Source organism: Idiotropiscis lumnitzeri, chromosome 9 (assembly GCF_059441095.1).
Source record: "Idiotropiscis lumnitzeri isolate Australia: NSW breed Sydney's pygmy pipehorse chromosome 9, RoL_Ilum_1.0, whole genome shotgun sequence".
Taxonomy (NCBI): domain Eukaryota; kingdom Metazoa; phylum Chordata; class Actinopteri; order Syngnathiformes; family Syngnathidae; genus Idiotropiscis; species Idiotropiscis lumnitzeri.
In genome coordinates this window covers 7,228,052-7,241,709 of record NC_142399.1, presented here as the reverse complement: position 1 = coordinate 7,241,709, position 13,658 = coordinate 7,228,052, and the positions used below count along the sequence as shown (strand labels likewise).

Below are 13,658 nucleotides of genomic sequence, written 5' to 3'. Positions count from 1 at the left end.
GTTTTGATGTTTTCTTTAAATTATTTTTGTACGACTTTTTCAACGCAAGAGGGTGCTGTCGCCTCTACTTTTCTTAAACGTATACGGATGCGTTTATTAACCAAGTGGCACATTTTACATTACACAACTCATTCACGATGAATTACGGTGAACATTAATCCAAGTCAGTGCTGTCGTTGTGTTTTCATAGAACTCCAAGATCTCAATCAATTAACCACCGTTGACTTTACCGTCTTTTTCTGATCCGCGTTGTCATGTGAAGAGGCTAAAAAAAAGGCTTACTTTTTTACACTGCACTTAGTTTTCTTGGTGGTCACTGTGGGCAGCACATGAGGATGACAGTGTTCTGGTGCAAGCTTGCCCATACTTGCAAGTTGCTTGCATAGCAGCCAGTCAAAAAAGAAAAGAAAGACTTTTCCTGGTTGTTGGTCAAGTGTTGTTTGCGCTCTCCTATGGGCCCTCCGAATGTCATCGTGATGGCGCTCTCAAATAGAACAATATTTCAAGGCATTCCGTCCTCGTGCCCTCGTACTCTATCACATACACAATGAATGGGTTCAATCACGTTGCTAAGTGCAGTGTGAAAAGACCTTACAAGCAGAACATTACATATGTACTGAATTAATGCCTTGAGCTGAGCAAGTTTGTCAAACATGGCCAAGTGTGCTATTTGCCTTTTGATCAAAAGCACCAAAAATATCCCTGACGCACCACAAAATGAACACATGCCTGAAGGTGAAGAGCCTTGTTTGTTTCTTCCTGACTTGATCTGCAGTCACCTCCGCCCCGCAGGGAACCTCAACTACTGCTGCGGGCTCCCCGGTGGGTTCCCATGCTCTTGTGTTTCCTGTGCACATCAGTGGGATGAGCTGTGCTTGATCCCACAGCTCCTCTCCTTCCCCATTCTTGTGTGGATGAGCACGGAGATTGACCACCCCGGTGAGCACCCCCCCCCCCCCCGCCATCCGCCCCTCCCCTGTAGAAGCTTGTGTCTCAATCCTGACTAATAACGCACCACTATTGTCTCCTCTCTCTCCGCTGCTCTTTTTTTTATTTCAACTCCTCCATGGAAGTTGAACGCAGTCAGACAGGTATTTGAGGAATTTGTGACGAGGATTCCACAGATTTCTGGGTAATGGGAGCACATGATAGCGTGTCCTACATCCTCCCTCCTCTTCCTCATCTATGTTGGCTTTCTCTCACATTCATATTGACCCTCGCCCCTCTAGGTGTTGTAGGTCCAGAACCCCTAAGCCTTAAATCCTATTAGTCAGGGATTCTCTCAAGCATTAGAAACTGTTTTTTTTTTTCATTTTGCTTGCTACCTAAGAAGAATCAACAATCTTTGAATGTCACAAAATTTTGGAATATGCTTGTTAGCTGTTGCATTTGCGAAAGATGTATGCTAAATTGAGTTTGCCTTGCGAGACTATTTTAAACTTAGGCCTCAAAAGGAGAATCTCACCAATTTTGAAAAACTGTTGCTAAATGCTAACAGACAAACGGTAACATAGCAGCCAGAAAACAAAAAAACACAAAGGCAGAGCAACAAAGACTTAACTTGAGCTCCGTGAGGAGGTTATTGTGAAAGAGAGTCAATACAATGCTAACATGCTAACTGTTTGTATGCTAACATTTATCTAGAAAGCTACATAAATCCAGAAAGTGCTAAAGTGTTACAATAAGGACTTTCAATTGTGGAATGTGGTCAGGTGCATTTTTGAAAGTGAATAGCTGAAAATCTAACATGCTAACTGTTTTTATGCTAATATTTAGCGAGCTAGCAACCTGTCTCAATGGGTGCATCCTGAAATACTCGGCAAGCACGCTCTGCTCCAGTCCTACCTTTTGGGAAACTTAGCGCAAGGTTCAAATGTGCCATTTGATTATTCAGATTGCCACAAAACAGAAGTGCCAGAGCCAAAATATAGCCCCCAGAGCGTCAATCAGAAATTAATTGGAGGGAAGTGCACTATGCCTCTCCAAACTGACCAGTCGTGTTAAGTTGTCACAGTCAATCTCCAAACACAGCACAGAAAAAAACTGAGGTTGAGTGATAAGGATTTTAAATTGGGCCCTGAGGTTATTTATAAACGTTAATCGCTCAAGTGCTAACATGCTAACTGTTCGAATGCTATTTTTTAGCAAGCTAGCAACCTGAATCCAGAACGCGCAGAGGCAATACGGATTTCAAATAGTTATTACTCTAAGTTTTTAAAAATTTTAATATTATATAATGCTGGTTTCTGAATGTAAAAGCACATTGCAATCATTTTGGTTGTTTTTTTTCCTAAGTAGGCGGGATCAAAGTAAAAATCTAAAAATCTATCTTTCCTAGCTAATCTCTGATCTGGGCCTCCAACATGGCGGACAAGCAAAAAAATAAAATAAAATAAAATAAAAACTAGTCATACCTTGTTTCAACATTTAAAAAAAAGACACATTTCTCAAACATTTGAGAAATTGGTCTGTACTCGCCTACTAAGGAAAAGTCCTGGTGAACAAACGTTTGAGAAAGAAGATTGTCTGAAATTCGGCACTTCCTGCTCGCTGTCGTCCATCTCTCCCCCGCCACCTTGTGCTCATGCATGTTGGCAAATTGGACATGGCAGGGCCAGCCAGCTAACATGGAACTTCAGACCTCTCGGTCGGAGGTCACGTCGCCCGCTGGGTGGGGGCAAATGTTTGTGTGTCTGAGTCATGGTCAACATAAAGCACTGCTTGACTTTTTTTCCACTTGAAGATAAATACATGCTCAACAGGATAAACTTGAAGCGGACAGTAACTGGATGGATTTGTTTAATCTTGTGGAAATTTGCCTCCAGTATTTGAAGTCAGTGTATGACAAACAATCATTATAATAAAATAAAAATATCAGTGCAGAGTGTCAGTAAGCAAGTGAGCAAGTTAGCGTGGCAATATTGATACAATTACAAACATGCAAATAAAGCAGCAAGTCATCAAGATATTTAAAGAATCTGGTACAATAAAAGTAAAAAATAACATCAGATGAACTTTTAAAAATGGAAGTAATCCATGACACCTAATAGTTGAGGTATAACTCTCATTAATAAGTTATTTTGTGAAACCTTTAAAGGGAAAGGGAAACAAATCAATTGTATTTATCACTTAACCCGTATAATTATTTCGGTTAAATCTGAAATTTGAACCATTTGGGGAATTTTTTTAGTTTTTTTTGTTTTCTCAAATGAAGATTTAAAGTTCACTCACATTTTCTGCGAAGGACAATTTATAGTTTTCAATTAACCTAGCATGCACATTTTTTTTTAAAACAGCAGGAAAACGCGGTACCAGGAGAAAATTCATGAAAGCATCGGAAGAAGATACAAAGTCCACACCTAAAAAACAGACTTTGGATTAATAAAAATTGGCAAAATGTCTAAAAAAAATATATATTTTGGAGCAAGCAACTGGCTCGTTTTATTGTGCTAACATTATTGTTGCCATAAATATCAATAATTCCCGTATATTTAAACTTGTTGCAACTTAAATGACTATTTTAGCCCCACAAAAATTCAAGCTATGTTTTTTCAAATGTATGTTGAAAAAAAAAAAAAAAAAAACAGTTCAGTGTCCACTGGGCAACATGTCTGGAATGCTGCTTTTCATGCCGGGCAGCGTGATCCCGCCGGGGCATGCGGGGGATCATCGGAGGAGGGAGGGGGTCTTTTGATTATCATGATTTGCTAAATAAGATGTCAACAAGGTGTTTCCTTGACACGTTATTGAGCCAAAGGAGGAAGGTGCAGAGCCCCCCCCCCTTCTTTTTCAATGGAACCTCTAATCTTCTCTTTCTCCACTGAAGAGTTTGGCCCTCGGCTGCCATGCACTGGCCCCTGCCAGGTCGGGCCTGGCACTTCTTCCACTGGCTTGGCAGGCATGTGTTTATAAAAGCCACTTGTTGGGGCACAATACTTGAACTAACTTCTTTTGAGGGAACAGTGTGAATCTGTGTAAAGCCTTTTCCCAAAGTCCTTTAGAAGGCGACGGGCCATTGAGAGCGCCCGAAGAAGGGGATTACCTTCCTCGACAGCGGCGTATTTCCGAGAGAGCTGATTAGCTCTTGCGTGCATTGTTAAATCGAGCAAAGGCAGGCCCTAGAGAAGTGAAAGGAGCCAAATAGGTGGGCCCGTTGGGATAAAACAGCCGCAGGAAGCCTTGCACAAGTTTCCCCAACATTTCTCTCCCCCCCGCCTGAACACACCGCTAAGGAGGCGCGGCGTGAAAAAGGAGATTAGCATACAAAATTAGAGGCCGGATGATTTTTATAAGGGCAACTTGCCTCATGGCCTCCTCCGAGCTCCCCCCCCCCCTCCAGGGTGTACTACTCTGTCTGGACAAAGTTAATTAAACTCGTATTAAACAGTAAAGAAACTCGGGCGTTCTTTTGAGGATTACCAAGACGGAGGGAGGTTACAGGAGGGATTTGTTGTGGGGGGGCCGAAATTGAGAAAGGCACGATGGAGAGAAGTTGAAGGGTTTTCCTTTCTTTCACGACCCACCCGACCCCACCTTGAGGACTCTAACCCCCTTGTGTGAACAATGCGAGGGGTCGCGCTATGTTTACTTCAAAACGACAGTCACGAGATGAGGCGGAATGATACCAGGAAGGATTTATTATTCTTTCATTACAGCTGAATAGAAAACAAAACAAAACTAATAAGAATACAACTAAGGTAAGGCGGTGCAATAAATTAAAAATGTACAGTACAAAGTGCTTCATCTTATGTACATTTAAATACATCAAGGGGGGCAACAAACGGGTTAGAATTGGATGATGAAGAATCAACACAGACAATTCACAGAGTGATTTGTTCTTGAAAGACCCATTCCAAAAAGTCATGGAAGTCATGACGTAAGGTGGTCCTTAAAAGGGCCTGACCGATTAATCGGCTGGCCGATTTAATCGGCCGATATGACCGCTTTTAAAAGATTTCCCGGGGAAACTAACGAATATACTCCGGTTTCATCCTTCTCGAGACCGCAAACTGTCCACCCATTTTCTCTACCGGATGCTCACTCAAGTTACGACGAGCTGGAGGTTATCCCGATGGCCTTGGTGTGAGAACCAATCACAGGTTACGATTCACATTCACACTGACGGACAATTTATAAAATGATCAACTTATCAGCAAGCTCAAACATCTAAAACAGGGGTGGGCAAACTTTTTGATTGGCGGGCCACAATGGGTTCTAAAATTTGACAGTGGGGCCGGACCAGGAGTGTTTTGGTAACCTCACCTCATCGGAGAAAAAAAAAATACATTTAATTTTAAATGAAAGTGAACAAAAGCATTACAACAAATATATATATATTTGGAAAACGCAGTATTTAGAAAATAAAACATTTACAAGTTTTATTAATTTAATTTTTTTCAAGTTTGGCGGGCCGGATTGAAACGTTTAACGGGCTGCATGTGGCCCGCGGGCCGTAGTTTGCCCACGCCTGATCTAAAACATGTTTGATATTAGCCCTCGAGGACTAGAGTTTGACACGTGTGATTTTTGAGTCTTCCGTGAATCTAACCTGAGTCTTTTTGGAATGTGGGAGGAAACTGAGTCCCGCTCCTCAAAGCCTGGATTCAAACTCTCAACCTCTGATCCGTGAAGTGGAAGTGCTCACCACTCTGTCACCTAATTGTCTCACAGTATATTTTCCAAGCAGTTGTCTTGAGATTGTCTTTTTTTTCTGGAAATGTACAGCTTTTCCGTCCATATGACCCAAAGTATTCCCGGGTGCGGCTCAGTGCTTCTTGCCGGGCTTGAGGGTCTTACGTCGTCCGCCCGCACTCTCGTTCCTCCCCCTGGCGCCTGATTTCTTCACGCAGAAGAATTTGGTGACTGTCTTTCGACACTGTTCGCACTTGACCGCGCAGCACCAGTGGAACTTACAGTTGCAGCTGGACACCGTCTCAGCCTTGCGTTCCTCCACGGCCAGGCCGCATTCGCCGCACAACCTCTTACAGCTGCGCTTCTCCCACTTGTTCAAGTTCTTGCCCTTCTTCAGGCACTCGCGGCCCTCAGTGCCCGGCAGGCCTAGCGTGCGGTTCTCCAAGCAGTAGTCGGGCGAGTCTTCCAGGTGGACCAGCTCCTTGCGGGAGATGGAGCTGAAGGACTCGGTCACGGCCCCCCGGCTGGCCGCACTGTTCCCGGCGCCGCGGAGGAGGTCCACCTTGAAAGCTCTGTGGTACTTCTCCTTCAGGTAGTTGCCCACCTCCCTGAACTCGGGCAGCTGGAGCCAACAGGTTTGCGTGGTGCAGCTCCCCGACACCCCGTGGCACTTGCACGTCTTCTGCATGGTCCCCTTCACCGCCTGCAGTCGGAATAAACCAGCTGGTGAGCGTTAAATTGGACGGCGATTCGCAACCGTGGGAAATCGTCAGACGTGCCTTGGAAAATCATAAGCGCTAGTGTGAACAAATACGCACTTTAGGTTCACTTGAGATCGCAATCGTCACGTTCACCACTGTAGTATCTGTGACTTTGAATGTGTGAGACTAGCCAGTCTGCATGTTCAGAGTCTCTGAGAATTAGTTCGTGTATGAATATGCTTGTTAAATCCTGTGAAATGGTGAAAAAAAATATACGATATAGAGAGCCCTCGATATGGTGAGGGACAACTGTGCATAATTTCACGTAACCGATCAGGAAATATTATTTCTGATAAAATATTAATTTAGCTTTGTTCCTTGTTACGTCTTGGTTCCCTTTGTCTCTTGTTCATGTTTGGCTTGAGGTTCATCAAGTGGATGTCGTAAATTATTAAACAAATTCGATCGCAAGACTGTCGACAGACGACATACCAAAACTCCATCCCCAAACCCAAATAAAAGTTTCCAGACGGCATGCTCAGTGTCCTCTTACTGGGGTCTTTTCAAACGAATGGTTTGTGTTCTCAACACGGCGTACTCGAGGAAAACAAAAAGCCTGAACTCGCGTTAAAAGAAAAAGGCGACCGCCTCAAGGTCTTCGGCTGTGTTTTTGTTGTCGTCGGCGCTTCCTGACTTTACCCGACACAAAGCATCTGCCGCTTGAAAAGAGGACGTCCTCTTTTTCTATTTGTCACTGCAAAGGTTCCACATCGCGTACCCGTCGTGCCCCCCCCCCTCCACGAAACGGCAGTATTTATTTAGCCTGTTCATTATCATCATGTTTTCTGAGAGTGACAAGACCCAAATGGAGAGTCCCATTGAGTGAGGATATGAAAAAGGATTTTTTTTCCCCCTCCCCTTTCTGTTCCCAATTTTTTTCTGTTACAATGATGCTCCAGGTGCCGTGGGGATCCCGGGGCCCGGCGGGGGGTTGCAAAGGCATCGTCAACAAAGAGCACTACAGCTGCACGCCTGTGGTCCCCTCAGACTGCCTCCGGAGACGGACAAAGACCAACATAAATGTGGGATCCTTATTGCAAGAATAAAACTAAACACTTATTTAAAAAACGGGGGGATAATACGGAACGTCGCGCAATGTCTGGCTCCCCTGGATCTCCAATTAGGCTTGCACGCCGGCGAACCAGCGATTCTCGAGTTGAGGGATTGTCATTCAGAGCCGGTAAATAGGCCCTTCTGGTACAGCGAACACACTGTTATGATCGGAGGACGAGTGGCACCTCACTTATAGCCGTGTGAAAGGCGATGCTTGGGTGGCACACTCGCTGAGACGGTTTGGGGGGGGGGGGGGGCGGATGAAATTAGTTGCAGGGCCGAGAAGGAGTCCCAAAAGTATCAACATCTCTACGAATCCATCCGTGGATGTTAAAACGTACCTTCCTGCCAGCTTCGTTATTGTGCAGATTCATGGCCGCTCGAGCATCCTGGCCGGTCTCCAAAGCGTCGACAAACTGTTTGGCGATGGCCTCGCCGAAGCCTACGTTGTCGCTGCAGCCTCCCCACAACCAACCGTGACCACCTGGGGAAAAAAAAAAAAAACAACACACAAAAACTTCTCTTTAATGGCAATAAGATAAAATATCAAGATCATAGTGTAAGCTGTAGTATGGTTGTTAAATATTTGGGTCCATTTTCTATCGATAACAGAAAAGATATAACCTTTTGAATTTTCTTTTAAAAATCAATTTGACAAATATTATTGAATTATTATTACACCAATATTATTTTATTCCAATATTAGTTATATATAAGAGCAATAAACATGAGCAATATTATTAAGTCATAATGTCAAAATGTCTTTAAAGGCACATATTTCCTTGTTTTCTGAGGATGTGAATTACATTTTGGTAAATATAGGATTTATCTCCATTTCCTTAGTGTCTACAGAGTTGCTTTTTTTTTCTCAAGCTGTCTTCACCGTTAATATCTCCAGAGAGAGCCTCACGATGTTGCTGCAATACACCAGAGGGAGCTGTGAGCTTAAGTGCCAGGATCAGGCCGAAATAACATTTTAAAGAAATTGTTAGACAGATTTTAGGACGGATTAATTGTATTTTATTGTATGTTGCTTTCTGTTCAAATGCATGACGATAAAAACATTTTAGAATCTGTCATATTCAAGGAGCAGCGGCAGACGTTATTTTACAATACAATCAGATGTCGCTTACCTCGTTGTCCGTTCCGACTGTCGTCGCAGCCGCAGTTGTCGAAATCCCCCAGGCTGCAGTTCCTGGTCAGTGTGTACATGACTCCAGCTGAGCTGATGGCGTGCACGAACGCTGTCTCCCGATTGGCTGGCAGAGAGACTTGTTTAAACATCATCACAAGAATACTACAACCCACTATGATGCTGCTTTAAGTTGTTGTAGTTTTTTTGTTGTTTTTCTTATTTACACCATACCATAGCATGTAAGATATTTTTGAAATATTGTTTGGCCCCTCCCACAATTTTTTTCCAAAATCTGCAATAATTATCATTTTAAAATATTAATGAATTAAAATTCTGAAATGTAATTATATATATATATATATATATATATATATATATATATATATATGGAACATTTGTTTAAAATATTTTTACGAAAGAAACAAAATAATAAATAGATAAATAAAAACAGTCATTATGTCATGGTGCAGTTCTATATTACTGCAAACACAAAAATAAATAGTTCAAGTAAAAGGTTTCTCATCATGTCAATCAAGACTCTGTTACTTATTGATTCATTTATTTATTTTGAAAAAAATCTCTTTTATTGTAGCTCTTTATCACCCCCAATCAAACGTTTGGTAAATTTCATTCCATGTGCATAGCATGCGGCCTTCTTCCTGACGCTAATTGGTGTTGGGCGTCGCTTTCACGACCAGCCGTGATCCAGTGGGAGTGTTGGATTAGCGTGTTTGTTTTGGCACGTGCGACAAAAGGAAAGTAGCAGTCGTATACTGGGAATGGTGGCTATGAAAAGCTCTTTGAGAATTCAATTAATATTGGTCAATGTACGGTACTAGTATGCTTTTTGTCCAATTCAGCGCGCTGCATTGTCTCACTCCAGCGGCCATCTTGTCAAGGTGAAAACTGTGTGATATATCATAAAATGCTACTAGTAATGGAAAAAAAAACATCTGAATGTTTTACTTGTGGCGCTAGTACGTGACAAAACATTCCTCCTAAGACACAGAGCGCCAAATTGTCTGCATTGCACTTACCGCTGCGCAGGCTGCTGTGTGTGGACAACTGCAGAGCTCTCTCAGGGCAGTTCCAGCGATCCCATCCAAACTGGTACTTGCACTCCTCGATGCCGCTCTGGGCCCCCGCCGCCACACTGCTGGAATAGATCAAGTACGCCTGCACGGGGCAAAACCCAATGAGTCCGTGAATGTACACACAGATCCAAGACAAGAGTTGGCTCAGACAGTCTACGTACTTACTGTATGCCCTTGTATGTGGGAAAGGAGATTTTACTTTTCAGACATTTATTGACTGCCCGGGAGAACAGTAAAACATTGTGAGCACGCTTGAGCAAAAACTGCTGTGAGCCACGGCGGTCAATGACGCAAGCCCACCTTACCAGGCCCCGCCTCTTAAAGGCACATGTACGTGGGCAGACACAGTTTACTGTATTCAAAATTATTTTATATATTAAGGAAATATAATAACTGTAGTATTTAATAAATGTGAGCTTTTACATGACTTTTTTTAAATTTCAAAGCCTAAAATGTAAATTTCAGAGGGTAGCACTTCTAATTTCTGCACTTTATGATGAACTATTCCAACTTTAATATGTTGATCTCACTCCTATAAAAAAAGATTATTTCTCATTTTCAAGATAAAAGTCCAAAATGAACTGATTCAAACCATTCCAACAAAACTGTTCAGCTATTCCAGTTTTGTTTTTGTCATAATAAAAGCCCCCAAATTAAGATTTTACTCCAATATTTCTCTCTTATTTCCACATTTCTTGCCTGATTCAAACCACTCAAATTTTAAAATGTTTTTAATTCCTTCTTTATTATTTCTTTTCAAAATTAACATTTTGGGCTTTTTTTTTTTTACCAATTCAAACCGTTCCAAATTCAAAACAAAATTTTTCTAAATTTAATTTATTTATTTACGTTCTCTACTCCTTTGTAATTAGACCATTAAAAAAAATGAGCTTTTCATTGACATTAAAGACTCAAATAGCAAAACAGAGCAAGCCCGCCTCACCACAAAGCCTTTGCAAAAACGCCTTTCGGGTTTGCAAGAGTCATCAAGGCCCTTTCAGTATTTCCGCAGGAATTTCACAGTTGATTTCTATAATCGTGACGTGATATTGAGAGATGGATCAGGTCTCAAATGCATTGTGAGCGTGTGAATGATCATACAGCTAATATGTCTCAAGTGGCCTTTTTTTTTTTTTTTACTGAGTTGGAGTGTAGCACCTGAAACACACACACAGACACCCCAACACACTTAGACACACACACACACACATGGGGGCCCAGAGCCTCGCTAATGATGACCACCCACTAAAGCAATAGCCGCCCTTGCCTCTTAACACATTCATCCGCTGCTACACACGCACATACACGCCCACGTACACACACGTGCATATACACACACACATTCACACACACCACCTCTCAATAAGGTCAAGTGTACGCATGCAGGAGGGGAAAGAATGAGGATGAATATTGCTTCATTAATCCTACATAGGTGCCACACAAAAGGAGGAAGAAACACACACACACACACAGACACACACATTCAGAGGAAAAAGCTAAAGCAGGAGCATGTTTTCTGTGGGGATGGGAAGGAGAGATCAAAAGGAAGTTGGCTTACCTTGGGTCCAGTCATCAAGAAATTATTCACTGACCTGGAAAAGGAGACAGCTTATTCAACTCCGGGAAGCTAAGTGTCCATAACACATTCCGCTCATTAGCGCATGGGAAACTGTCACACACAACCGACATGGACGGAAATATCCCATAATAGTCACATTGCTGATGCTGATTCTATACACTACTGACAACTTGGTAACATCCGTCAGGAAATGAACGGGAAATCATTTCAAGTCGTTTGGAGTGAGGAAAGGTGAAATGAATTTTATGCAAACAACAAACGAAGAGCAGACTGCGTTGACAACTCAAATTTCACCTGCAGTATCGTCGATTGTAAAACAGTGGCGCCCTGTGATACAAGTTTAATTTGCCTTGTCAGTCATTGAAAACGCTTCTATCTCAAGTCATCTTTCCCCACTGACACGAATGGAAATGTCCCTAATCTGTTCCAGCGCCCCCGAAATAATCACATTTGTTCACGCTTCAATTCAGTGGACATATATGTGTGTGTGTATATATATATATATATATATATATATATATATATATATATATATATATATTTATATATATATGACCAATAGAATAAATTGTGAATATATATATATATATATATATATATATATATATACACACACACATATATATATATATATATATATATATATATATATGTTAATAATATTTATTGTTACTAATTAATAAACAATAAATATCAAGTGATATTTATTGACTGACCTAAAGTGTTGAGAATGGTTTGGGCTCTCCTGAAAATTAATCATTCTTAGGGTATGAAGATTCTGCCAGATACCAGCAAATTATGTTTTATTATTAATGACAAATACTTAATAGTTTAGACTAGTTCAGAATAGATTTGTGTTTTTATTTTTTTTTTTAAATAATTAAAATGGGGTATTTGTTTAGTTTTTACTTTTTTGTATTTGTGATGATTTTATGTGTGGGTTTTTATGTGTATTTTTTTTTAACTAAAATATAACTTGTGTGCCAATCTATTAATTTACTTACTTATTTATTTGCTTTGTTTACTTACTTGCCTATTTATCTACTTACTGTGCATACTTATTTGCTAACTTATTTCTATACTTAGGTTACAATAATAACTCAAAAGATCAAAAGATTACTAATTTGGTTTCTTACCTAGTCTACTTATTTGCTTCCTATTTTTATTTTACGTTTAATTTACTGATCATGGCTGGATGATATACGTATTTTAAATTTGAAATCATCATATTACAAAATACATTTAATTTCTGCAATGCTCTCATTCACAATATTTGTATATTGGGGAATTTGTGAGTAATGTGTCAGCTCGTTTGGCCTAAAACATGACAAACAGCAAAACCAGAGCAAGTCATCTTTTTGCAGTGTTCTCTATCAACACTTACAAAAAGAAGAAGAAGGAGAGGAAGTGAGGGGGAAGGCACTCACCAGCAGCAGTAGGACCTCATGTGCGCCAGCAGGATGAAAATGTAGAAGCAAACCTCCCAATACATGAACATGCTGACAGGTGACGACGGAGATGGAGACTGAAAAGCTTCTCCTGCAAACTGGAGGAGGAAGAGGAAGAGGAGGATGAGGAGGGGGTGCTCTGAAATGGAGCCACTCTCTTCCTCAACAAGAGATTATCTGCTTAATTAAAGATTGCCTCCCCCACCTTCCCCCTTCTTCTTACCCTCGCGGCCAATCCCAAGAGTCGGTGGTGAGAGGAGACTGAGATGATCAAAAGGGGCACCCTGGGCCTCGAGGGCCGGCCGGCCGGCAGGGACGATCTGCTTAATCCACGACGAAAAGAAAAAGTGCAACACTCCCCCCCCCAAAAAAAAAAAATCGTCCAAGTGGTTGTCAGGAGGGATTAAGGCGACGTACATGTTGTGTAGATAAAACACAAAATGTGTTTGGGATTCGATCAGTAATGACGTCGTTACGTCAAAACGGTGAAGTTGTTTTTTTTCTTCTTTTGTAGGATGCTCCGAGAGTCGTCGTGTTGGATTGGAAAATATTTTAAAAAAAATAATAACGGTTTACGGCGGAGTCCCGTCACTTTGACGACAACTCGTACTTTATTTTTTTTAATGTAAAAGGTATTATATTATTTTACATTTGTTTTGTTTTTTTAATTGTCATTGTATTTCTTATACAAATGAGGATTGCCATTTTTAATATTCTGATTCATTACTTAGTTGATTTAAGCATGGAGCAAGAGCAACAGCAACTTTTTTTGTATTTTTATTTATTTAAACATGAAATAAAAATATTACTTTAAAAATTATATGCTGTTTCCACATTTCTTTCAATTGTTTATATTTGTTCATATTAAATAAAAAAAATTTTAAAAAATATTCTACTGCGAACAAACAGTTGCTTTGGGTCCTCGTTTCTCGGTACGGTTTTGTAAAACTTCATTCT

At 41.0% G+C, this 13,658-nt stretch overlaps 1 protein-coding gene across 2 annotated transcripts; it reads right to left on the bottom strand.

Annotated features, from left to right (window-relative positions):
• Positions 1-4,708: 4,708 nt before the first annotated feature.
• Positions 4,709-12,751, bottom strand: wnt8b (wingless-type MMTV integration site family, member 8b). Of its 2 annotated transcripts, none has more exons than XM_088304517.1 (6): positions 12,681-12,751; positions 11,233-11,266; positions 9,618-9,756; positions 8,579-8,704; positions 7,787-7,929; positions 4,709-6,334 (listed from the first exon to the last, which is right to left on the bottom strand). In XM_088304517.1, the coding sequence occupies exons 1-6, from the start codon at positions 12,749-12,751 to the stop codon at positions 5,765-5,767; spliced, it is 1,083 nt and encodes a 360-aa protein (XP_088160643.1). In that variant the 3' UTR covers positions 4,709-5,764. The 2 variants fall into 2 exon arrangements, with proteins under 2 accessions (XP_088160643.1, XP_088160642.1); XM_088304516.1 differs by having other exon boundaries at positions 8,579-8,716; positions 12,681-12,748.
• Between the last annotated feature and the right edge of the window lie 907 nt (positions 12,752-13,658).

Coding starts and splice junctions, on each gene's coding strand:
- wnt8b (XM_088304516.1), bottom strand. CDS start 12,745: ATGTATTGGGAGGTTTGCTTCTACATTTTCATCCTGCTGGCGCACATG. Junction 9,757..11,232: donor TCTTGATGACTGGACCCAAG/GTAAGCCAACTT, acceptor TGCCCCGTGCAG/GCGTACTTGATCTATTCCAG. Junction 8,717..9,617: donor ACACAGCAGCCTGCGCAGCG/GTAAGTGCAATG, acceptor TGTTTAAACAAG/TCTCTCTGCCAGCCAATCGG.